The sequence below is a fragment of the Tenrec ecaudatus genome, chromosome 10 (genome assembly GCF_050624435.1).
Source record: "Tenrec ecaudatus isolate mTenEca1 chromosome 10, mTenEca1.hap1, whole genome shotgun sequence".
Taxonomy (NCBI): domain Eukaryota; kingdom Metazoa; phylum Chordata; class Mammalia; order Afrosoricida; family Tenrecidae; genus Tenrec; species Tenrec ecaudatus.
In genome coordinates, this window is record NC_134539.1 from 85,195,237 (window position 1) to 85,220,676 (window position 25,440).

Below are 25,440 nucleotides of genomic sequence, written 5' to 3' on the forward strand. Positions count from 1 at the left end.
TGAAGGACAGCACAGGACGGGGCACTGCTTTCTTCCCTCAACAACCAGAATTTTACAGTGCAAGGAAAACCCATCTCCAACTTGCGTTGGCAAGCCTCTGGTGTCCATCAAGAGGCAAACCGCTGAAGGGCTTGTCAGAGCTACATCCCGGGGTGTGGCCCCGGGAAGGGAGGTACAGTGAGGTTCAGTGATACGTTGTCCACATACATGCAAGGGAAAGAAGCTTCGCTTCGCGGAACCTCTCTAGCTCCAGGCATGCGTCTACCATCTTTGCCTAACCCAGGACTCAACAGGTGGATGAAGTCATCTGTGGGCGTGGGGGTCGAGAGAAGAGACAACCTGGGCATGTGTTTCCAGCGACTGACATCCTGTTAAACCCATTACTGTCCAGCAGATTCTGACGCATCATGATCGTACAGGTCAGACTGGAACTGCCCCATAGGGGCTTCAGGGCTGTAAGCTCTATGCAGGCAGATGACCATGTTACTCTCCATGGGGTGACTGGTGAGTTTTGCTGAGTAGTCATGCGCTTAACCAGTGAGCCACCAGGACTCCTTTTTTTGGGGTAATTAAAATCGTAAGTTTTATGTAATATATTATAGTTACATAATTTTTTAATCATTTTATTGGGAGCTCATACAACTCTTATCACAATCGATACATACATCCATGTGCCAAGCACATTTGTACATTTGTTGCCATCATCATCCTCAAAACATTTGCTTTCTACTTTCTACTTGGTATCAGCTCATTTTTCCCCTCCCTCCCCGCCCACCTCCCTCATGAACCCTTGATAATTTATAAATTATTAGTATGTCATATCTTACACTGTCTGACATCTCCCTTTGCCCACTTTTCCATTGTCCATCCCCCTGGGTGGGGGTTATATGTAGATCCTTGTGATTGGTTCCCCCTTTCCACCCCACCTTCCCTGCACCTTCCCCGTATCGCCACTCTCATCACTGGTCCTGAAAAGACCATCCTGGATTCCCTGTGTTTCCAGTTCCTACCTGTGCCAGTGTGCATCCTCTGGTCTAGCCAGATTTGTAAGGTAGAATTGGGATCATGATAGTGGTGGACGGGGGGAGGAAGCATTTAGGAACTAGAGGAAAGTTGTATGTTTCATGGTTGGTACCCTGCACCCTGACTGGCTCGTCTCCTCCCGAGACTCTTCTGTGAGGGGCTGCAGGACTCCTCTTGACACACTGTTCTCGCCCTCGTTAGGTCCTGTCACTCAGTTCTCACAGCGACCCCAGTACAACAGAACTGTGCCATCCTGTTGTCCTCACGTTCGAGGTCATCCACACAGCCCCGGGACCATCCCTCGTCGAAGGGTGCGTTAGTCTGGTAGACTAGAGAAAGAAATCCATGGACACTGATATGTGTATAAGAAAGAGGTTTATAGACAAGAGCAAGTGAACATCAAGAAAGCATCCCAGCCCAGTCCAGATCAAGGCCATAAGTCTGATACTAATCTATAAAGTCCTCTTCAGACTCAAGAAATGCATTCAATGATGCCAAATGCAGGAGGATCACAGGCCAGTGCGTAGGAAGTCTTGTGGATCCAGTGGCGTTGTAAGCATCTCAGTGCTGGCAGAGATCTCTACCTGGCTTCTCTGGCTCCAAAGGTCTGGTTGCATCAGGATAGGCCCTGTGGCTTCTCCAGTGTCCAGGGTACAGCGCCAGGTATCTTGTCAGCTGCTCTGTCTCCCAGGGAGTGAGCAGAGAGAGAAGTGTCTCCTGCCTCCAAGGAGGAAAACCAGAAATTCCCAGAATCCTTAGGGTAGCGGTTTTCAATCTGTGGGTCGTGACCCCTTTGGGGGTCTAATGACCCTTTCACAGGGGTCGCCCAATTCATAACAGTAGAAAAATGACAGTTATGAAGTAGCAACAAAAATAATGTTATGGGAAAAAAAATAATGTTATGGTTGGGGAACATGAGGAACTGTATGTATTACAGGGTCCCGTCATTAGGAAGGTGGAGAACCACTGCCTTAGGGGAAGGCCATGCCCACACAGAGGTCTCATTGGCTGTATCCTGACTGACAGCCTAGACTCCATCCCTACACTCTCAATCCTCAAATTGACACTGGATTATGTTTATTACCACAAAGGTCTTCCTCCTTGTGGCTGCCCCTCCATTTCACCAAGCATGGCGTCCTTCTGCAGGGACTGCTCGCTCCTGACAACGTGTCCAAAGTGTGTGAGATGGGCGCACCCTCCCGGCCACTAAGCAGCACTCTGGCCGTGCTTCCTCCCAGACAGAGTTGTTCCTTTGGGCAGTCCATGGTACTTCCATATTCTTCAGCAGCACACTGATCCTTCTTTGGTCATCCTTAGTCCATGTCCAACTTTCACATGCGTGTAAAGTGATTGAACATACCATGGCTGGGGTCAGGTGCACTTTTGTCCTCCAAGTAATCTCCTTGCTTCTCAACACTCTAAAGAGGTTTTATGCAGCAGTTAGACAGTGCAACGTGTCTGGGGGACTTTTCCCCAGCTCTGTCTCCCCCAAAGATATGCCCAACACTAGAGGCTGCTTGCCAGCACTTGGTGGGAGGCCAGCTGCTTAGAGATAGTCTCCCTGAAGGCATCGGGTGCACTGTAGGTGGGCTCACACCCCACTGATAATGGTTTCTATGGAGTCAGAGAACAGGTCAGACCTGCTCCGTGACATCCAAAATTAGGCTGCCATCCTGAATCTAGGATCAGCCCATCTTGTCACATGTGTGCCCCCAATCTCTCCCCTTCCTATTGTGTCTATACCCCTAGATCATCCCCCTCACGACTGTATGGTGTTTTGAAACGTTTGGAACTCATTCCCCAGTGGCATGAGTACATAGTTTTCAGGTCATGAAGGCAATTGTGTGTGTGTGTGCTGTTCACCATGTCACCGCTACAGATGTGACACTTGTAAATGTCATCGCATCATCTCCATCTTCTCCATCACTTTCTTAAATCTAGACAAGTCACAAACCCTGATGTGTGGTTAGTTAGTGTCGTCAGCAAGTGCTGTAGAAACAGACACATGGTTTTAACAGACAAAGTGTTATTTTTCTAACAGTATTAGGAGACTAGAACTCTGTATTTAGGGGAAGGCTTTTTCGGTCAGCTCTGGCGGGTAAATTGCTTATCTCTTCAGCTTGTTTCCCTGGTTCCTTAGAAATCTAATCACAGCCTGGCATCAATCTTTTCTCACCTTCATCCTTACTGCTTGCTTAATCTCTTTACGATCTCAAAATAGACTGCCCCCAAATCCTGTCATTAGCAAAATAAAGACAGCCAGTTCCCCAGTGGGGGTTGTAAACCCTGGCGTAGACGTTAGGATTTGGGAAGACATGACTCAATACATCAGAGTCGTGTTTGCCAGTTCCTGTGGTATGAATACTCCTAGCAAGGCTGGTTTCAGAGACCTGACGGAATGAGATGTGCAGTATCGAGACACGGAGCAGTAACTCCACCATTCACATACAGTGTGCACAGTAACCTCAAGAGCACAGGCAACAGCAAAACAGCTAGAAGGTGACAAGTGTTGAGTATGATATATTCTAGTGTAATTTATTACATTGAAAACTCACATCACTTAAAAAATCATTTTATTGGGGCACATATAACTCTTACCACACACAATCCATATATACATCCATTGTGTAAAGCACATGTGTACATTCATTGCCCTCATCATTCTCAAAACATTTGCTCTCCACATTAGCCCCTGGCATCAGCTCATTTCCCCCCTCCTTCCCCTCTCCCCCTCCCACATGAACCCTTGATAATTTATCAATTATTTTTTCATATCTTACACCTTTCACCCACTTTTCTGTTGTCCATTCCCCAGGGAGGAGGTCACATATAGATCCTTGTAATTGATTCTCCCTTTCTATTCCACCCTCCCAGTATCGCCACTCTCCCCACTGGTCCTGAAGGGATCATCCTGGATTCCCTGTGTTTCCAGTGCCTGTCTGTACCAGTGTCCATCCTCTGGTCTAGGCAGACTTGCAAGGTAGAATTGGGATCATGATAGTGGGGGCTGGGAGGAGGAAGCATTTAGGAACCAGAGGAAAGTTGAATGTTTCATCCTTGCCTTTCCCCCTCCCTCCCCTGACTGTAGGACACCCATCTTTCCCGAGGAGCAGCTGGTGGTTTTGAACCGCAGCCTTATACATAGGTAAGCACTCCCCACCAGAAACCCCTAGATTAGCCCTCAACAGGCCAGTGACAAGGTCAAGACCAGCACCTGGAGGAGACCATCAGTCCGAGACAGATGGAGTCCAAGTGAATGGATGGCCACAGGCTTAAAGAAGTGTGGGAACAAAGGAAATTGAGGCACAAGGGCAGGATTTAAGTCTGTGGGATTGGTTCCGGGGCTTCAGCCCCCTGGCTATGTGGTGGTTGGGGTCTGGGTTGGGGGAAGGGGGTGGGACTCATGACCATGAGGCCCAGTCACTCACGCTCACCAGGACTCCAACATCTAACCCCAGCTAGCTCACGGGGCTATTTCTGGCACATCATTAAGGACACACTCAAGCAAGGTCCCTGATTCTGTCTTCAAACTCAAGGGCAAGACTGCCTCACCCTGGACTGGCCAGGGAGTTGTAGTGTACAAGGGGGCTTCTAAAGGCTATGGGAGAACGAGGTGGGGTGGGGGTGGGAAACTGGGAGGATGAGGGTGCAAACAATGTATGTGGGAGGGAGCACTCAACAGAGCTGATGGGGATTAGACAGCTCATTTTAAAAGTGATTTAGGGAGGGGAAAATGAGGAGCTGATGCCAAGGGCTCAAGTAGAAAGCAAATGTTTTAAGAGTGATGAGGGCAACAAATGTACAGATGTGCTTGACACAGTGGATGGATTGTGGTAAGAATTGTATGAGCCCCCATTTAAATGATTTTTTTAAAGTAATTTAACCATGGAGGGTAGGGGAGAAAATGTTCTAAAATCGATTGTGATAATGATTGCACAACTCTTCTCGATGTGACTGAACTACATTATTGAATTGTGTGATATGTGGACTTAGTGCCAATAAAACTTTTTTAAAAAGCTCATGGGAAAGTGGAATTAAAAGGTAATTTCTCACCGCCCTCTAGAGGCTGTTGTGGGAATAGAGCAGGGCAACACTGGTTTAAAACCAAGAAAGGGGTGGGTCAGGGTAGTATCCTCTCACCATCTTTAGTTAATCCAGATGCTTGGCAAATCCCGAGAAGCCTGGTTACATGAAGAACGAGGTGTCAGGGCTGATTAACCACCTTAGATCTGCCCACGACACAATCTGGCTTGCTCAAAAGTGAGGAGGACTTGAAGCACTTGTTGAAGAAGATCAAGGATCAACTTAATGTAAAAAATAACAAAAATCCTGATGAGACCATGATAAATGGAGAAAAAATTCAAATTATCAAGGATTTCATCTTGCTTGGATGCACAACCAAGGCTGGTGGAAGAAGCAGTCAAGAAGAGATCAAGCACACCAGCCAGTGTGATCCAAGGATTGTAAATAATATAAAGCAAGCCCGAAGGAGGGAATAGGAGCTTGTGATGATGGCCTGGCTCGCAGACGGCCAGAGATGATGGTGGAAGCCCAGTGGGATAGCCTGGTCATCAGACAGAGAGACGGCAGCGTCTGTGAGGGTCCACAGAGGCAGGTTACCACTAAATCACTTATTTTTTACCTCCCTTTTGACCAATTTAAAAGTTGTTTTAGTTTAAACAAAAAGGGAAAACGGTGAAGGGGAGATGCACAGGGGTTAAGCCTCTAAAGACTTCCTCTGAGCATGGACGGGGCTGTGAGCAGTTGTGCTATCACGCAGAGCCCTGGGAAGCAGATGACCTCAGACGTAGTTAGGTTAGAATGTTACACCTCATCATTTGATGCCCCCTTTGACCTACTTTAAATTCATCTTAGTTTTTCAATATTTTCTGCTTTCTTTTCAATTGAGGTTTTTCTGTCTCACTTTGTTATTGCTTTTAGGGTTGTTTTTTTTTTGGCGTTTTGTTGCTGTTGTCTTTGTTGGTTTTCTGTATATGAAATCTAAGAGGTAAATCTACAGAGACAGAAACTGGATTATGGTTTCTTGTGGGACGGCAGAGAAATTGGGGGAAATGGGGAGCTAATAACAATGTGGACAAGAAAGAAAAATGTTATAAATCGATTGTGGTGATGCGTGTACATCTTCTTGATATGACTGAACTATAGAATTGTATGATATGTGGATTATGTGCCAATAAAACTCTGAGCAAAAAAGAGGCGCTCAAGCGATGCGCTGCATTGGGTAAATGTGCTGGACACGCGCATTCACACTGGAAAGGGTTGAAAAGCCAGGATGTTCCTCTGAAGACTAGGAGCACCTGGCCCAACTGAAACTGTGATATATCGACCCGCCGCCAACCAGGCTGCTGTGACGGTTTCCTTTATCCTCCCAAGTCCGATTTAAGCCTCCCATCCTCTGAGAGCCCTGGGACACCATTATGGCTGTGTGGTAATGGGCTCCCTCATCCAGATGATGTGTTGTCGCCTCTGGTTTGTGACTTAACAAATGGTCTTCTTCAATTACAGTTGAGAGTTGAGGGGTCTCTTTTGTACCCTGAAACGAGTCTGAACTTATGTCAAGACTCAAAATGGAGTTATGGCTCCCACTCTAAACTAGCTTTCTAACAAGCCAAGAGCTTTAGAATTAAGTTCTAATATCACACATATACAGGCACACAAACACTCACTGGACATGGTAGAACTGTGGGGGGGACCAGCCTCCCCAAAACTGAATGAGTCCACAGGGCGATTGTGTCACTGAGGGTTAATTAATTAAAGAGACACGAGACAAGGCATGCCAGGGCTCAGCTCTTCCACGGCGACTGGAACCAGACGGAGGCAGTGATGTATTCTCTCACAGGCTTATATCATCCTGGCTATGCAAGTCTGGGAAGCACATATGTAACAGGAAGGGGTTGTATGGTAGCAGTGGTTCTCAACCTTCCTCAGGCCACGACCCTTTCATACAGTTCCTCATTTGCTGGTGACCCCCGACCATAACATTATTTTTGTTGCTACTTCATCACTGTAATTTTGCTATCGCTAGGAATCAGGTGACCCCTGTGAAAGGGTCGTTAGACCCTCAAAAGGGTCACAACCCACAGGTTGAGAGCCACTGTGTTAGAGGGATACGTGTAACATAAAGGGGGATGAGCTGAGGGTATGCACACAGTAGGTGGGGGAGGTACTAGAGGCACACGTGTGACAGGAAGGTACATACACAACAAGATGAACAGGCTCTAGGGTTGAGCTGGCGGCCTAACCTTAGCCGTCGCTGAGCTGGCTTGACCATGGGTGTCTCTGAGCTCTTCTCTGGGGCATAGTCTATGAGCCTTCTCAGAAGGGAGCGGGCCCGACTTAGGGTGGGACAGACAAGAGGGTCTGACTGCTCTCAGTGGCAGATGACCTGCAGGGAAAGAGCCTTTAAGCAGTTGACCTTCAAGTGTACATAGTAGCAACCATGTGCTTGCCAGTAGCACCTTAAGGTTGGATGACTACAGGGGCCATCGTGGAGAACAACTTCTATTAGGGGAACGTGACTGGGATGAATCTCCAACCCACGAACATGAACCTCTCCCTCCACAGAAGACCCAGCCTCCCAGCCTCCTTAACGCACCAGCGTAGAGAATTTGACTGCACAGAACTGACCCTGTGGGTTTCTGAGAGTGTAATATCTACAGGAGTAGCATACCTCATTTTTCTCCCAGGGAGCAGCTGGTGGTTCAGAACTGCTGACCTTGTGGTTAGCAGCCCAAGGTGTAAGTAACCTTCCAGGGCTCCACAGCGTGCCTGAAAAACAGTTCACTTTTATAGCTGGCAGGAAGACCAGAAGGTGAAGGTGAAAGCCAGATTGTAATGCCTAGCTGACCACACCTGTAACCGTCTGCGTGCAAGGTCCACCTTCCTTGTCTCCCCTTCCAGCAGCTGTCCCATCTACCTCTCTGCTCCAGAGCCTCACTCAAGTGCGACACCTCTCCCTCCGCCTTGATCTTGTTGATCCCCACTCCCTAGCACCCAGGTGGGGCAAAGATACCATCCCCTGCTGTGACGGATCACATGGGGTTACAATCCTGTTTGAGAACAGGTTTCCTTGAGGAAGGATTAAAGTAGGGGAAATTTCTTTTGAAATAAGAAAGAGATGAAATAAGCAAGAAGGAGAAGTAGAGATGGAGAAGAATGATGCCAAGCTGCAATTAGATCGCCAACGAACCTGACTGCACCAACAGCAGCAGCAGCAGCAGCAGCCAAAGAGCATGTTTGTCGTCACGCTGTCCGAGCAGCACCAGGAATCAATGGTTACCGGCTGGACTACCAGCTGAAAGACTGACGGAACTCTGAGCCCAAATCAATTCAAAACAAACAGAAACCTGAGGTTGGGGGTAGAACCCACTCGGTGATGGCCTGGAAGTAAAGGCCTGGCATCTGTTTCTGTCAAGATTATAGTCAAGGGCACCTTAGGGGCAAGTCTCCTTTCTAACACCTGGGACCATCATGCGCCAGAATGCTACAGTGCTTTCCTAGCATCGGCATGTCTTCTGTCCAACACGTGTCACGATTTGCTATTTTAATTCCTCTACCGAGAGAGAATTATTACAGTGAGGGAGGGAGGGAGAGGGAAGGGGAAAAAATGAGGAGCTGATACCAAGGGCTTAAGCAGAAAGAAAATGCTTTGAAAATGATGGCAACTTATGTACAAATGACACATTGGATGGATGGATGGCTTGTGATGAGTTGTACGAGCCCCCAATAAAATGATTTATAATAAATATATATGTATGTATATGACAACTTAAAAAAAAAAAAGCTATGTTCCTGACGCAACCGCTTAAGACAAAGCAGGTGAATAAGCAAATGTGGTGAAGAAAGCTGATGGTGCCTGGCTATCAAAAGATATAGCATCTGGGGTCTTAAAGGCTTAAAGGTAAACAAGCGGCCATCTAGCTCAGAAACAACAAAGCCCATATGGAAGAAGCACACCAGCCTGTGTGATCACGAGGTGTTGAAGGGATCAGGTATCAGGCATCATCAGAATAAAAAATCTTATTATAGTGAATGAGAGGGGGGTGCGGAGTAGAGACCCAAAGCCCATTTGTAGGCCACTGGAGATTCCCTTACAGAAGGGTCTTGGGGAGGAGACAAGCCAGTCAGGGTGCAATGTAGCGATAAAAAATACAACTTTTCTCTAGTTCCTAAATGCTTCCTCCTCCCCCACTATCCCAATTCTACCTTACAAATCTGGCTACACCAGAAGATGTACACTGGGACAGATAAAACTGGAAACACAGGGAATCCAGGGCGGATGATCCCTTCAGGACCGTGATGTGAGTGGTGATACTGGGAGGGTAAAGTGAGGGTGGGTTGGAAAGGGGGAACTGATTACAAGGATCTACATGTGACCTCCTCCCTGGGGGACGAACAACAGAAAAGTGGGTGAAGGGAGACGTCGGACAGTGCAAGATATGACAAAATAATAATTTATAAATTATCAAGGACTCACAAGGGAGGGGGGAGTGGGGAGGGAGGGGAAAAAAAGAGGACCTGACGCAAAGGGCTTAAGTGGAGCGCAAAATTTTTAGAATGATGAGGGCAATGAATGTACAGATGTGCTTTATACAATTGATGTATGTATGGATTGTGATGAGTTATATGAGCCCTAATAAAGACGATTGAAAAAACAAACAAAAAACAAACAAAAAAGCTATGTAACAGCAGAGGCTGGGTCGTCGCATTCACATCCGTTCCTGCAGGTTCTATGATCTGAGGAGCATCTCCTTGGATGTCTTTGTCTTTGTGGACCAGGCTGGATCCCCTTGTGGGACTGAAAGGTGTGTGGGAAGCCCTCCCTAGATACATGCACCCCCTTTCCCCAGGAAACACGACCCTGAGACATCCTCCCTCAACTCACTGCCACGGATATCTGAGAGTCTACCTCTTTACGCCAGTAGAAAGCCTCATCTTTCACTGGAGGAGCAGCTTGTAGTTTTGAACTGCTTGCTTTGCAGCCCAGTGCATAAGCCATGACATTACCATGGCTTCTGGTAGAACTTTAGGCTCTTGTAATGTGTCTGTTTAATGTCTACTAGAGCGTACATGTTTTAGTAACATGTCTTCAACATGTTCTTTCCATGTACTAGTGAGTGAGAGTGGGAATGCAGGTCTCAACTACTGACTGAGCATCTGTGTTAGTCTGGGTACTTTAGAGAAACAAATTCACAGAAACTCATGTATAAGAGTTTTATATAAAGGTTAAGTGCGCATCAAGAAAACATCCCAACCCAGTGCTGCCCAAGCCCACAAGTCCAACATTAACCCATTAACCCATATGTCCAACATCAATCCACAAAGTCCTCCATCTCACAAAACAAACACAATGATGCCGACTGCACGAGGAAAGCCGAGTCAGTGAACGTGTAAGCATCTCAGCGCTGGCAGGGGTCTCCACATGGCTGCTCCAGCACCCAGGGCTGCATCAGGGTAGGTCCATGTGGCTTCTCCTTGGGGATGTCTTGCAGGAAGTGAGCCTTGCCAGGTGAAGCAGCAAACTGGCTAAGGCAGCTGCACCCTGGTCCATCACAAAGCACTAAGAACTCGAAGGGCGAAGCTCACTGAGCCATTTATCCCTCCACCCTTCAATTAACCCTACATGTATTTATCGGCCAGGTTGGCACAATCAACTAAGTTAGCATCGCAGATGCTTTGCCAAGTTTCTGGGTGGAGCTCAGAACCAATCACCAAGGAAGGCAGGTGGTCTTCCTTGCTGTGCCATGGTGCTATAGAAGACTTGACAACAGATGATTTGTGACACCATGTGTGATTGATACTAATCATCATTTTATAGCGTTTTGAGTGAACAGAAACAGGCTGGTATTCGTCATTTTTACTCCAGGCAATGATACGGTCTACTCTGCTGAGAAATGGCAAATTGAAGAAGAAAGGTTTCGAGTTTACTGTTTAAAAGAATACGTGAGATCTCAGCTGAAGCACAGTGCAGTCGGTGATGGGGTAGTCAGTACAGCCTCCACTCACATTTACACACCAAGCATTAATGACAATGATGGAGAAACCAAAGAGGTTGACCAACTTCTGCTGTTTGAAACTAATCAAGCATGAATCCAGATGCATTGATAATTGAATGGGATGGGGAAGGTGAGGACAAAGGCTCAAAAAGGATGACTAATATGGAACTAGTAGTAGTAAATACAGCGCTGGTAATTGCGTGATAGAATTTCGCAGGACCAAATTACTTAATCATTGCCAATATCTTTGTGGACCATGCTGGAGAGACTACAGAATTAAATTGACTGTGTCTGTGCAAAGAAATGACAGAGAAGCTCAGCCTCATTGATGAGAACAAAGCAGAGGCTGACTGTGGAACAGCCCATCGGTGACTCAAATCGAAATTCAAGTTCAAATTGAAGCTGAAGGAAATTCAGCAAGTCCATGAACGCCAAAGACAGACCCTGAGAATTAGTCCACTGGAATCCAGAGGCCATCTCATAAACAGATCTGACACACCCAATACTAATGACCCAAGACCAGAGGAGTTGTGGACGACATCATACACGATGAACCGAAAAGATCATAAAGCTTAGATGTCCTTTGAAGACTTAGATGTCACTTTGCCTGCTCCAAGTCTGGGTATTTTAAATCATTTTATAGGCATGGTAAACCTGGAGCAGGAACCAAGGACACAGAATTGATGCCTTTGGATGATGGAGTTGGAGACTAATATGCCACAGAAACCCACGAGAGCTAACACCTCGGTGTAGGAAGCCAGAATGCTCTGGAATGAGTGCGGTACTTTGGACTCATTACCAGGGAGGAGCAGTCCCTGGAGGACGTCATTCTTGCCGGAAGCCCATGGGAAAAGAGGAAGACCCTGGATTGACTTGGTGGCTGCGGCCACGAGCCCAAACATGCAAACCACTGTGTCTTCTGTTGTGCACTATGAGCCGGGGTCCTGATCGCAGAATCTGGACGGCCCCTAACAACACTGGCTCACAGAGGAGACTGGGTGGCACCCATTGGGGCAGTGCTCAGCTGCAAACCAGACCGGAACCTACCAGAACCTCTTCCGGAGAAGGGGGTAGCGGTTCTGAAAAGACCTCAGGCTTGGAGACAAGCCCTAGAGTCACAATGAAAAAGACAACTGCAATCACTTCTGCGTGAAAAAATGTACAACAACCAATCTCCGCTTATAAGACAATAACCTACACTTCGTTGCTAAGGTCGCTCCGTGAGATCTCGTGGGAAACTGAAAAGGTCCAGTAACAAAGTAACCATCTACTTGACCTTATGTAGCAAGTAGGTCTTCGTGCAGAGAATTCACAACCCACCCCCTTACTCAGTAAGGAGATAATGAAGCCACATTCCCTTAAAAAGCCAGACCCCAAATAAAGACTTGATCGTCAGAAAATCAGACAGGAGCAAACAGGATGTTGCGAGTCCTGCTCACAAGGAGACGCTAATCACGTATCATGAGAGCTCCGATCATCATTTTATCTCTGTTCTCCAGAAGGAGGAACAGGTAAGGATTAACCTTACTGACGATAACTTGCAAGCTAGTGCCATCCTGTACTCAGTGAAACGGATTCCGCTTTTACCTAGGGTAAGTTCAAAACTCCTTAGCTCAAACAATCTACCCCGATTTACTTTTCTTCACTTATGTAGCTACCTTTCTCTGCGAATCTTTTAATATATACCTCTATTTTTAATTTGGCTTCCCGAAAAGGAATAAACCAATTCCTCCCAGAATGCTCTATGCCCCGTACATGCGGGAGAAATAGGAACCACGTGTATCCTTTATTTACATATTACCGCCCACCCCCTTCCGCCAGAGGGCTACCGTAATCATCGAAATAAAAACGGTGCCTACAATCCTAAGGTCTGCAAGGGTGGAAAACAGTCTATTGTTTCAGTAGTTTGGCCAGCCAGATTCACCCTTGACATTTTTGTTTTTAAAAATATATACATATATTTAAATTGTGTTTTAGAGCAGACTATATATAGCGAATTAGATTCCATTGTTGCACAAACTGCTCCTTGACATGGGTTACAATATTTGCAGTGTGTCCGAATTCTCATGACTGCATTTCCATTCTGTTTGCTCGGCTTCCTCGGTTTTGCTTGTGCTTAAACATTAAACATGGGTCCTTTGGCCTCCTGTAATTGGTCTGTTTGTTTTTAAAGGGAGGACATTCTTTCCAGGTAATATGGTCTGAAAAATGCTACCATTAAGTTGTGATATTATAAAGTATATGTTTTCAAAAGGGACGAAATAAAATACCTGTGGCCCTAGCTTCCCGAAAAAGTCCAGAATCCGTTTCAGACGAGGGAGAAATTTTGTCTTCCTGCTGCGCCCTCCCTCCTCCAGCTGGGTGCCTCCATTTCCCCCTGAAGGTGATCACAAGGGTTTCTTTTTCAGTCCAAAGACGGCGACGAATAATGCCATTTCAGTGACAGCTGGGAGGGCGCTGTGGGGAGGAAGTGGTGGCTTCAGGGACATTTCATAAAAATATCCAAATCCCCAAACTAGAGGCCTCCTCTAAGAGTGGGGGCAGCGACTTCACGGTGCTGAGTAGAACTGGCCCCTCACACAATAGAGATACCTTCAGAATCCTGGTAAACCTTCCTACCCCAAACACCTCACCTGCAGAAGACAAAGATGTACCAGTACGTGGTGCACTCCCAGCGCTCGAAGATGAAGAAGGACAGCGCCACGGAGGCGCTACAGTGCGCAGCAATGGCTTGGGAACAGCCTGGAGTCAAGGAGCGTCTTGCAATGGGCAGGTGGTGGAGGGCCAGACAACCCCACGGTGGGCTGGCGTCTGGCTAATCGCTAGCTCCCTCACTACACCGCCAGGGTAAGAGCCTGCAGCCCAGCCCACCTGGAACCCCAGGACACCCTCACCCCATCATTATCCGCCTCCACCCTCCAGGTTCAGCAATAGGTTCCACTCCCAAGCCTATGCGAACCTGCGACTCCGGCCCGCATTCAGGCTGCCCGAGCCTTCCCCCTGTGCCTCTTCAAGTTCCCATGGAGCATGCCATCCTTACACACAGCTGAAGCACAGTATGCCCAGCATTGCACGGCTGTCTGTCCCTCCTTCCTCTTCAAGCTACGGGCGTTTTGCTGCCCTTTCTGGAGCTCCGCTGTCTGGCGTGGAGCAGAGGAGAGTGTGCGATCCTGCCCGTTGTTCAGGGAAGGATCGTCTCGGAAACCGCGCCCTATAGGGGAGCTGGGAGTCAACGCCGACTCCAGGGCGCGTGAGTTTGGCGGTTCAGGGAGATCTCGCCACTGGAAATGTTTTGTTTGGCCCCTCGAGCCAACTCTCCGGTGCCGGAAGCTCCCGGTTGGGTGGCTGAAGGGGGAGTCCTATTGAAGCGGGAGACGGGACGCGGCCGGCTGGAAAGGATACAGATGAGACTCTGGGTGCAGTTGAACATGGAAACTCCTGAGAAGAAGCCGGCCAACTCCACTGCAAAGAGGCCCAGCGTGACAGACAGAGCGACCAGCAGCCTGCACACGGCAAGGGAACGAACGGGCTCAGCCCCTGGGAACTTGTTCTAATACCCCGTCTCCCCGCGCCGTCGCTGCGCTGAGCACCCCCTCCAAGCGCTTACTGGGTATCCCGCTTCTCGTACTCCTCGGGGGTGAAGGTGAGCGGCAGGCAGGCCTGGATGTTGCTGTCCTGCGAAGCCCCGCAGCGGGGAAGGCGGTGTGAAAGAGGGCCGGGGAGTGGGGCGCCGGACCACTGACCAGGCCGGGGGCGGGGCGGGGCGGGGCGGGGCGGGGCCGTCCCAGGCGGGCCTCGGGCGGAAGGGGGCAACGGCAGGCCTTACCCGCGACCAGAAGAGCGTGATGACCACCACCAGATGTGCCAGGAGCGTCAGGAAGCGCGAGGGCACGAGCCCCGAGACCCGGCCCATGGCGCCGGGGGCAAGGGACGCCGCCCGGAGCAGACGCCGGGGTCCCCGCCGCCCCAGGCAAGCGCGCGCAAACGCCCCTGCCTCCCTCCCGCGGCCCGGCGCCCGGTTGCCCGGGCAACGGCGTAAGCGGCGGGGCGACGCCGCGGCCCCGAGAAATCTCGCGAGAGCCGGGCTTCTCGGGTTTGCCCGAGCGCAGGTTCAAGTTCAAGCTCGGGAGCGCGTCGCGAGGCGCCGGGAGTCCGCGGGCCGCTTCTGGCGCTCCGGGCAGCGGCGTGGGGCGGGGCCGAGCCCGGGACAGCCCCCCAGCCGGTGCCCAGTCGGCCCGGCCGCCCATGCCCGGCTCGAGCGCGCAGGGCGACTTCCCCGGCGGAGACCACCGCCTGCGTCGCGCCAGCTCGCCTCGGGACTGGGGGCACAGAGCTACCGCCAAGTCCGTCTGACTCGCGAGAAGTCCCGGTAGCCCCTTTGCAAGCCTTGGCCTGCTACCCACCCCGTCAACCGTAAAACTCACCAGCGGCTCGGAGTGACGAAGACGAGGTCTGCTCTCCTGAAGATTTACAAGCCCAGAAAACCACCAGGCACTGTGAATCAGAACAGACTCAATAGATGAGGTTTATTATGGTGGTTTTTGGGGGGAGGTGGATCTGCTTCCACAATTTCCAGCCTCAGAAACCCTCGAGAGGGCCCCTGTGGGTCAGGCTCAGCTTGATGGTACGGAGTTTTATGTACTCAGCGATTCCCCTTTCCTTACCCGACTTCATCTTCACAACTTCCAAAAGCAAGCTTGGTGGGAATAATACTCATTTTATATAATAAACAAAGGCTCAGAAAGATTAAGAACTTGCCAAAATGCCAGCTATTACGTGACAGAGACTGGGACTCTCGGAGATCAAAGATGGAATAGTACCAAGAGGAACCAATTGAGCTATCAAGATAGTAAGAAAGTTGACGAGCCAGTAGGGTACGATGTAGCAACGATGGAAAATACAACTTTTCTCTAGTTCCTAAATGCTTTCCTCCCCTCCCTCACTATCACGATCCCAATTCTACTTTGCAAGTCTGACTAGACCAGAGGATGGACACTGGTACAGACAGGAACTGGAATCCACACAGGGAATCCAGGGCGGATGATCCCTTCAGGACCAGTGGTGAGAGTGGCAATACTGGGAGAGGGGACGGAGGGTGGGTTGGTAAGGGGGAACCGATTACAAGGATCTACATGCAACCTCCTCCCTGGGGGATTGACAACAGAAAAGTGGGTGAAGGGAGACCTTGGACAGAGCAAGATATGACAAAATAATAATTTATAAATTATCAAAGGTTCATGAGGGAGGAGGAAAAATGAGGACCTGATGCCAGGGGCTTAAGTGGAGAGCAAATGTTTTGAGAATGATGAGGGCGATGAATGTACAAATGTGCTTTACGCAATTAATGTATGTATGTATGTATGGATTGTGATGAGTTGCATGAGCCCCCAATAAAATGATTTTTTAAAAGTCGTATTCCATGTTCATTGTCCAGTTTTCACATGCATGAAGCAACTGAAAATGACACGACTTGCTTCAAGTACACCTTAGTCCTCAAAGTGACGTCTTTGCTTTTAAAAAACACTTTAGAGGGGCCTTCAGCCGAAGGCGTTCCCAACACATCATTTGATTTCTTGACTGCTGCTTCCATGGACAGCTCATGTGGATCCAAATAAAATGAAAGCCTTGACGGTGTCAATATTTTCTCTCTTGATCATGATTGTTGCCTTTTAGTTTGGTTTTTCACCTCGTATTTGCTTTTTCTGCACCACCCCCACACCCCAGCACCGGTCTGAATGAAAGTTTACTGAGCATGTAAGTTTCCCATTCAGCAACGTACATACCTTTTGTCTAGGACTATTAGTCTCTGAGAAGTATCCTGCAAGGCCTGCCTACCTGCCCCTTTCAGTGTGCCCCGCGTCATCCTGCCCTCAGGTGGCTCTAGGAAGGCCACACACTTAGTTCGCCAGCATCGCAACCCTGTACAGGCCTTCTGAGCAGGCACCAGGCAGGCCCATTCTTTCTGGGTAAAGGACACAGCCACGTCCTCCGAACGCTTTGACTCCTGGGGCTGCCCTTGGGGACGATGTTGCCATCTGACTGTCTTTATACCTTTCTTGGCCCCTGGGCTCCAGCGGCCCTGCTACCTTTCAGCCAGCAGATTGTGGGCGCCACAAACTAGTCTTCACAAATCGAACTCTCAGTCATTAGAAGTTATGATGGAGGCATCCGAAGTACATCATTATAGGAAGCTGTCTTTTGACCCCTGGGGACCACCTGTGCCTCAGAGTAGACCCCTGCTCCATAGGATTAAAAAAAGAATTGCAATGGCATATACTTCCCGTAGCATACAATTTGATCATTCGATCATATTAAGAAGATTTGTGCAATTATCGCCACAATCAATTTCAGAACATTTCTTTTCACGCTCCCTGTTGCTAGCTCCCCATTTCCTCTCCATCCCCCGGTGCCACGCCCTATCCAGTTACTGTCTCAATGGACCTACCTTTCTTGGATTTCATATTCAGAACATCATACAAAACACAAACAAAAACAACGACCACTAGACGAAACATAGAAAACCCTTAATCAAAAAGCCCATAGGGCTTTTTGTTGTTATTGTTACTAGACAGAGACAGAGACCCATAAACTTTGTTTATTTTTTTCATAAACTTTATTTTTAACTTCCCATTTAAACTGACATCTTGGATACAAATTCATGAGTACCTGTCATTACCTGATGCTTTTCCTAACTTACTTAAATTGTATTTTACTGTGTTTTATCCACACATATGGATTCACATGTGTTTGTGAAATGATTACAACCTTGTAATTGAGAAAAATAATCTGTCGAGCATGGATAAGATGAAAAATACAACGGACCAAAGGCAATGATTCATTCAGAGATATGAAACGACAGAATTTTAGGCATTATAGTATTTGTGTGCAGTTAACCTGGGCAGAGAAAAAAAATTTAGCTGGCCCCTCCCATCATATACATAGTTTCCCTTTCACTCGGTTCTCTAAATAAGAGGCATTCAAATATTTCCTGGGGGGGGGGGGGAGCCATTCTTGACCTATGTGCATTGTCCTCTATCCACCTCTCTCCAACACAGATTGCAGCAAAACTGCAGACGCTCATTGGAAACTTCCCACAGTATCATTCCAAGCTGCAGCCTGGTGTGTGTGTGTGTGTGTGTGTGTGTGTGTGTGTGTGTGTGTTTATTAACTCTTTCGGTGCTAATTGGGTGAAGGTTTACAGAACAGCTAGATCATCATTTTACAATCAACAAGCCATATACCTTCTGATTCAACTCATTCATTGACATCGCCTCAGTATCCCACCATCGTCTATTCCTTTCCTGTGTTTCCCATTTCCATTCCTTCTTCCTAACCCTCTAAACTTTGCCCCTGGGCAAATTTTGCCCCTGCCACCCTCTGCCCCCTCCCTTGATCTTAAGCGGTTGATTATTGTAATGGGGGAGTGTGAGCCCAGATCTCAATGGAGGTTCCACCATTCTCCATGCGGCCAGGAAGCCTGATCTCAGATGATATGAGCCCTGGCCCACATCCCCCTCCCCCTATCCAGAACCTTCCGACGTGATCCTTTTCGGAGCTGTGCTAGTGCTGGCAGGGCACCACCTCCACACGGGATTCAATGGCCGCTTTAACTAGAGCAAGAAAAGGAGACTTAATCTCTAAACGTTTGCTTAGCAGGTGAGTCTGTTAACCATTTGCGCCACCAAGGACTCCCCTGAGGGGCCAGGGGCAGCTTTCAAACCACTGACGTCAATAGTGATCAAAATGACGGCAAGGATGGCGGCTGGGAAGAGGGTGAGGATGGATTGGGGATTGGGGAGAACTTCTGGCGTGCTGGAAAGGCACTCTGTCTTGAAGGGTCGTGGGCTGCCCGGGTGCATGCATTTGAAGTTGTACGCTTAAGATGTGTACATTTCACCATATGTAAATTATTAAAAAATAGTCATCAGATATAAATGGCTCTACCAAAGGCGGTTTAAATCCGAATGTCCGAGCATGGACTTGTGCGTGGCTATTTTCGAAGGAGGAGATTGAAATGCGCAGCGAAGGAAAAGACGGCCTGCTAGAGGCACTTGGCCTTCGCCTGGTTTGGGCCTCGGAATAGCTCCATCCCATTCTACCTGCTCTTTCCATCTTTCTGAGCGCTCAGCCCCAGCAGGCTATGAACTCCGGATCTCCCTAGTGACCAGCTCAGGGCCACTCGGTAGGTTGTTTGCAGGACTCGGGGTCGGGGTCGGGGTCGGAGGGACCGCTGATGCGAGCGGGTCAAACCACCGCGGTGCACCGGCCGCCTGCCTCTTCTCGCCCCACGGCTCGCGTGGGAGGAGCGAAAGCACCCTTGGGCGCGTTTTGAGAAGGGCAGGAAGGTCCTCAGCTCTTGCGCCTCCTCGAGGGCCGGGACGTCAGTCACCTGGATGTCCAATGACCATAAGGCGACCTGTCCAGCTAGGTGGCCGGCTGACCTCGTGGCGCAACGGTAGCGCGTCTGACTCCAGATCAGAAGGTTGCGTGTTCAAATCACGTCGGGGTCAGTTGTTTTCTTGGGCTCCTTATTATTTTGTTTGCAACTTTTCATAGCCCAGCACCCAAGTCAGGGAGGAAGACGTGCCAAGGAGAAAGCCGGAGGAGAGGGACAGAATTCCCGGGCAGCCCTGTCGGAGGGGCACAATGGTCCCGAAGCGGTTTTTTCCCGACGAATCAGGGCGCCCCAAGTGTGGGCGGATAACCAGGCTCCGGAGGACCGGAGCACAGCCCAGCTCCCCGGGAGGAACGCTAAGGTCACGCGAGCGCGAGGAGGCGGCTCGAGGACGCGCAGCCTGGACGGCAGGTGCAGACCCCAGAGAGCAGATCCGGGCGCCTTCCTCCGCAGACGAGGTGGCCGAGTGGTTAAGGCGATGGACTGCTAATCCATTGTGCTCTGCACGCGTGGGTTCGAATCCCATCCTCGTCGGGCTGCGGGTCCCGCGGCTCCGGCTGCGGCTTTGTGCGACTTTTCGCTGGTTTTCGCACCTTTTCTCCCTTTCGGGTTTGCTTTTCGTCCCTGAAATGGCTTTCTCCAATAGGATTACGAAGACGCCCCTCTTCACGCACTTGCATGCCCCGTGGTTGACCTCCGCCAAGTAAACAGCGCGTAAACCCCCAGGCAGCGGGCGCCGTGGCTTAGCTGGTTAAAGCGCCTGTCTAGTAAACAGGAGATCCTGGGTTCGACTCCCAGCGGTGCCTCCATTCTTACCTCTGGTTTTACATGCTGTGTCCAGGCGGTCGTAGGGATTTTCCCCCAGGACCGCCGTCCTCTTCTCAATTCGCAAGTTTATTTTTTTCATTTCAGGTCAGACGCATGTTAGGCGTGGTCCTGCAGGAATCCTGCCACACGAAGCCCGTGTTTGCGCCTCGTCCTGCTCCTAAGGCCTGAGAGGCATTCTCTGTGTTCGTCTGTACCACCGTGGTTGCCCCTTCCCAAGTACTTAGCAAGGCCGTGTCTTCATTTGATGGCAGGTACGCTTCGTAAATCAATTCGATCCTTTCCTGAGCCTTCTCGAGATTGGCGGGACCAATCACGCGACTTTTACAGAGTTTTAAACGAAGGGCTGAGCAGCCGCCGGCCGGTTAGCTCAGTTGGTTAGAGCGTGGTGCTAATAACGCCAAGGTCGCGGGTTCGATCCCCGTACGGGCCATGGGTGTGTCTTTTTAAAAAATAGTTTATTAAATAAACTACTAGTAGAGCTTTATGGTGTAATATCTCCCAGTAGCTGTTTCATACACAAAAAGAAGTTAAGGTGGGCTTTTTGCTTAAAGTGCTGGATCTAGAGGAGCTAGTCTCTGTAACCTTTTTCAATTCTCTTAAACCCTAAGATGGGCTTCTGAAACAACACAGGAACTGTCAAATAGAATGCCGCCAGGGGCTGTGACAAAAATTGTTTTATGCTGTAAATGTAGCTATTCAGAATGTTTTCAGCGGCTAATTCTTCAGAAATAGACAGTCTATTCTTTCTTCTTATTCTGTTTAGTCTGGAACCTCTGCTGAAAACTGTTCATCTTGGGTGACCCTGATGGTATTTGAAATACCAGTAACATGGCTTCCAGAATCATAGCAACACATAAACCACCACAGTAGGACGAAGTGACACAGATCTCTTTAAAAGTGTTGAAGAGCAAGGACGTCACTTGGAGGACTAAGGCGACCTGACCCAAGCTATCTATGGTATTTCTAATCACCTCATATGCATGTGAAAGTTGGGCACTATATAAAGAAGACCAAAGAATGGATGCATTTGAATTACAATGTGGCAAAGAGTTCTTAAAGTACCGTGGACTGCCAAAAGAACAAGCAGATCTGTCTGGAAAGAAGTACAGCCAGAATGCTCCTTAGAAGCAAGGAATTCATGTCATGTACTTTGGATTTATCAGAAGAGCCCAGGTCTGGAAAAGGACTTCATGCTTGGTGAAGTAGAGAGGACATGCTTGGGCAGTATAAAAGAGGGAGGCTCTTGATGAGACAGTTTGATACAGTGCCTGCAACAACAGGCTCAAACAGAAGAATGGTGCAGGGCTGGGAGATATTTCACTGTTGTACTTGAATTCCTGAGTCAGGACCAACTCAATGGCACCTAACTACAACATAAATGTAGCACTGATCAGCAGAGTGTGGGAAATGAGTTACAAAGTAGTCTCCGTCTTCTTCTAAAGAAAAGATGTCCCATCTGTCCAGCCCTTGTTTGTCCACTCTGAGAAGGAATCCTTCCCCGCCACCTTACCCTTAAATACCTTGTTTCCATTTCTGCGTTTTCCTGCATTTCTAGGCCAGAGTGTGTTACCTTCTTCCTCAGATCAGGAACTATATGTCCCGCTCCCTAAAAGGGCACACCACCTCCCCACCCCAGTACCAGGCTTAGCCACAAGGGAATGAAAAAAACAAAACACCCCACTCTCAGTCCCATGTGTTTGACTACACAATCCGGACAACCCCACACAGACTCAGCCTCAGTCTCAGCAGCAGCAGCATTTAATTCCACAAAACTCAGAAAGCCAAAATTTGATTAGAATACTCCACAACAGGTTGGCTTTAAACCCAGCAACAATCCTCCCTGAACCCTGAGAGTACTGAGGTGCCCCACCTCACCCCTTCATCATCTGACATACACCTCCTAGCTTCCTCCTTGGAAGTTGGTAATGCTCTAGGATGGGTTAGGATGGAAACAGAAAGTTGCCCACCTGCAGGTGTGCATTCTTGCTCGCAAGGAGTGTGGCAAAGGCCTGCTCAAGTGCCCAAAGGTCCTAACACCTGAGCGGTTGGCTACCGGAATCAGGGCAGCCACAGTGGGGGTAGGGTCTTCCGTGGTCCCCTTTCAATCGCATATAGGAGTCTTGTCTCCCTCTTTAAGCTGAGATGTAAAGCCCTAGCTTCCTCAGGATGGTGTTCTAGCTAGGAAAGGGGTTTGTGGAGAACGGCGTAACTACACATGGCCAAATGAATAGAAGCACAGCATCAGTCCCTCCCTCCAAGAGAGCAACTACGAGTTACCCATATACACTTGCTTAAGGCCCAGCGCTTAGGCACCAGTCTGTTAAGTGCATCTGGAAGCACCTCCAACACAGAGTTCCCCTTTCTAGACAGTTCCCACCAGGGCTCCTTGAAGAACCCCTAGGATCCTGTCCCAGTCTCCTGCCCTCCTGATCACTTGCACAGTGCCTCCAACACTTCCAGTGTGCGTCGAATGTCTCGGATTTGGCGAGCCAGTCCCTGCACAGGCCGCAGGGCCCGCTCCAGCTCCTCGCAGCGCGCCAGCAGGGTGTACATGCCCTTGATGCTCATGTCCACGGCTTCACCTAAAGAGTCCACGGCGTCGCGGTACGTCTGGATGCAACCCACGCTCAGCGCCGTCAGCTCCTGTACCGCACCACCCAGCCCCCGGAGCAGACGGTCCACGCGGCCGCCCAGCTCCCGGCTCAGCCGCTCCAGGTCCTGCAGCACGTCGGGGTCGATGGGCGGGATGGCCGGAGTGGGTGCGGACGTTGGGCAGGGCCGGGAGGGGGCAGGGGGCGGGGGTTGGGCGGCGCCGCTCAGACGGATCTTGAGCTGGAGGTTGTTGGCCACAAAGTGGGTGAGGTCGCCGTGGCGGCTCACCGTGCCCTCCAGTTCCAGGGCACTGGAGATGGTGGCGCGGCGCCCGCCGCCTGCGCCGGCCTCCGCAGCCCCTGCGGGCCCCGCACCGCCGCACGCCCCGCTCAGCCCGTCCAGGCTGCGGCTGTCCTGCAGGCGGCTGGGGAAAGCGCGGCTAGTCCTGCCGGCTGCCGCGTCTTCGGGGTCCTCCGGCTGCTGCTCAGCCGGCGCCCCGCCGCTTCCCGGGGTCCCTCGACAGCTGGCCGTCTCCGATGCGGGCTCACCCTCCGGCGGGTCAGGGTCCGGGCGCCGGGCGGAGGGGGGCGGGTCGTGCTCCAGCCCTGGCGCGCCCCGGCGGCTCCTGGTCGCAGACGGCGTCCCTCGGGGCCCGGGCTCGCCCTCCCGGACCTCCCGTTCGGACCCGTGGGCTGCGGGGCAGCTCGACGTCTTCGGGGACGCCCCGGGGTGGCGGCTCGCGTCCCCAACGTTCTCGGCCTCTTCCTTCTCGGACCGCCTGGAGCCTGAGGACGGCTCCGAGGGCGCCCGGCCGGGCCCTCCGCCGAAGATGGCGACTTGGCGCTTCCCTAGAGCCGCGGGGTTCGTCTCGGGCCCAGGCCGCCCCCGGGACGACTCCATACTGCGGGTGGGGGCCGGCACCAGCCAAAGGGTCGCCCGAGTTCGGGAGACGTTGGCGGTGCCTTTAAGAGGCGTTAGTAGACGCGCGCCGATTGGCAGCAGGCTGACGATGGTAAGGACAGGAAGAGCACTTTGATTGGTCATGGCGACCAGAAATCCCGGAAGAGGAGCTGTGATTGAGCGGTCGAACCCACGTGAGCGCAACAGGGGCGGAGAGAAGGCGGGGACAGCCCCGCCCGTCGCCCCACCCTTTGAGAAAGTTGAGGGGGCGTTTCTTAAAGGCGAAGGTCTGGAAAACCCGTGTCCCTGGGGGCGTGGCCAGGACTTGTTCCGCCCACGGCGTCCTGCCCACAAACATCCCGGAGAGATTTTTGGCATGGAAATCGTATGTGTGGAAATCTCGTCTGGACCCTCCATTTGAACCCCACCTCCAAGGTCAAGAAAGACGGATCCAGAATTATCAGCAGAGCATGAGCATGGTTCGTTCGATCGTCCTCGCATGGCAGGTCAGCCGAGCACTGCCCGCTGCAAGGTTCAGGGCTCCCTCGTGCTTTTGTCGCTTTGCCTTCTGACCCTGCCCCTTTAACAGTCTCTCTTCCTCGGGAAGACGGGATGTTAATTTGCTATATAAGCTAGGATGTATTTGCTATATTGTTTTGCTATATAAGCTAGGATGCAAAAAATAGATAGGATGCATTTGCTATGTAAGATAGGATATAGTAAAAAAAATAGGATATAGTTTTCTATATTATTGTTCTATATAAGATAGGATGTTATTTTGCTATATATTATTCAATAAGCGAAATCACTACAACTTTTAAATGAGTTTGTTAAGTTTATTGTTGGTTGCCATCAAGTCGATTCTAATTCAGGGCAATTCTAATTCAAAGTGAGAAGCTGGTCTCCATAGGGTTGTTTGTTTGTTTTTCTCCATAGGGTTTTAAACGCTGTGACTTTCAGCAAGTCCATCGCCAGTTTTTAGTATCCAGGCCTCCACTCGATGGATTCGAACCGCCAACCTTTCTGCAAGTAGTCCTGGAAATAAGGTGTGACCGAAAATAGCGGAGCAGGTACTAATATAGACAGGGGAATCGGGAAAGGCCACTTAGCTGAAAACAACCGGGCGGGGTGGAGATGGGAGAGCCAACCATCTTCCAAGCCCAGCATATTCTCTTAAGAGAGGAATATTAATGCAGAGACAAAAGTGTCTTGACTTACTAGTGAGTAGGGAATGGGGCTAAAACAAGATGAACAAAGAAGGTTGTGGGTTTTTTTCCCCTAGCAATGAGATGTTAAACATATGCAGGGGCCACACCCTGCAGCCCTTTGTCATTCCTGAGAGGTAAGGGAGATTTCCTCCCTCTTGGCCAGGTGTAGCGGGCACTGCAAAGGATCCAAATCACAGCCCATAACCCACATCCTGAGACGCTGGTATTTAATAAATGCAAACGGGTTACTAAAGTTCTGTTAGCTGATAAAGGCTGTGGTTGTTTTGATTCAAAGATGATAATAACAAAATCTAAACATGATGAAGGGAAAAGTGGCAGAGCCTGAATTGTGAGCACTCAGTTTGAAGAAGGCTGTGGAGAATAATGGGGCCCCCAAACCCGTCTCCAGACTGCCTGGTTAGTAGGCACTGGGATAGGATTAAGCCTGTGGCAGATCCCCTCTAGTCCAACAGTCCAG

General features: G+C 49.9%; 2 protein-coding genes and 5 non-coding genes across 9 annotated transcripts; 4 read left to right on the forward strand and 3 right to left on the reverse strand.

Moving 5' to 3' along the window:
• Positions 1-1,374: 1,374 nt before the first annotated feature.
• On the reverse strand, positions 1,375-15,149 carry TMEM107 (transmembrane protein 107). 3 transcript variants are annotated; one of them, XR_012786466.1, is made up of 5 exons: positions 14,866-15,149; positions 14,647-14,714; positions 14,080-14,542; positions 13,310-13,496; positions 1,375-7,812 (listed from the first exon to the last, which is right to left on the reverse strand). XR_012786466.1 is itself a non-coding variant. In XM_075560902.1 (5 exons), the coding sequence occupies exons 1-5, from the start codon at positions 14,950-14,952 to the stop codon at positions 13,427-13,429; spliced, it is 423 nt and encodes a 140-aa protein (XP_075417017.1). In that variant the 5' UTR covers positions 14,953-15,091; the 3' UTR covers positions 10,244-13,426. The 3 variants fall into 3 exon arrangements, 1 of the variants encoding a protein (XP_075417017.1); XM_075560902.1 differs by lacking the exon at positions 1,375-7,812 and adding an exon at positions 13,673-13,769 and having other exon boundaries at positions 10,244-13,496; positions 14,442-14,542; positions 14,866-15,091; XR_012786465.1 differs by lacking the exon at positions 1,375-7,812 and having other exon boundaries at positions 10,244-13,496.
• Positions 12,439-12,573, reverse strand: LOC142460485 (U8 small nucleolar RNA). Its single transcript, XR_012786680.1, has one exon. It is a non-coding gene; the product is annotated as a U8 small nucleolar RNA (small nucleolar RNA).
• A 4,328-nt stretch (positions 15,150-19,477) lies between the features above and the next one.
• On the forward strand, positions 19,478-19,549 carry TRNAW-CCA (transfer RNA tryptophan (anticodon CCA)). The gene has a single exon. It is a non-coding gene; the product is annotated as a tRNA-Trp (tRNA).
• A 337-nt stretch (positions 19,550-19,886) lies between these two features.
• TRNAS-GCU (transfer RNA serine (anticodon GCU)) lies at positions 19,887-19,968 on the forward strand. The gene has a single exon. It is a non-coding gene; the product is annotated as a tRNA-Ser (tRNA).
• Positions 19,969-20,166: 198 nt separating this feature from the next.
• Positions 20,167-20,240, forward strand: TRNAT-AGU (transfer RNA threonine (anticodon AGU)). Its single transcript has one exon. It is a non-coding gene; the product is annotated as a tRNA-Thr (tRNA).
• Positions 20,241-20,618: 378 nt separating this feature from the next.
• On the forward strand, positions 20,619-20,692 carry TRNAI-AAU (transfer RNA isoleucine (anticodon AAU)). Its single transcript has one exon. It is a non-coding gene; the product is annotated as a tRNA-Ile (tRNA).
• Positions 20,693-22,004: 1,312 nt separating this feature from the next.
• BORCS6 (BLOC-1 related complex subunit 6) lies at positions 22,005-23,850 on the reverse strand. Its single transcript, XM_075560903.1, has one exon. It carries the CDS (start codon positions 23,752-23,754, stop codon positions 22,693-22,695), a length of 1,062 nt encoding a protein of 353 aa, XP_075417018.1. The 5' UTR covers positions 23,755-23,850; the 3' UTR covers positions 22,005-22,692.
• Positions 23,851-25,440: the final 1,590 nt, after the last annotated feature.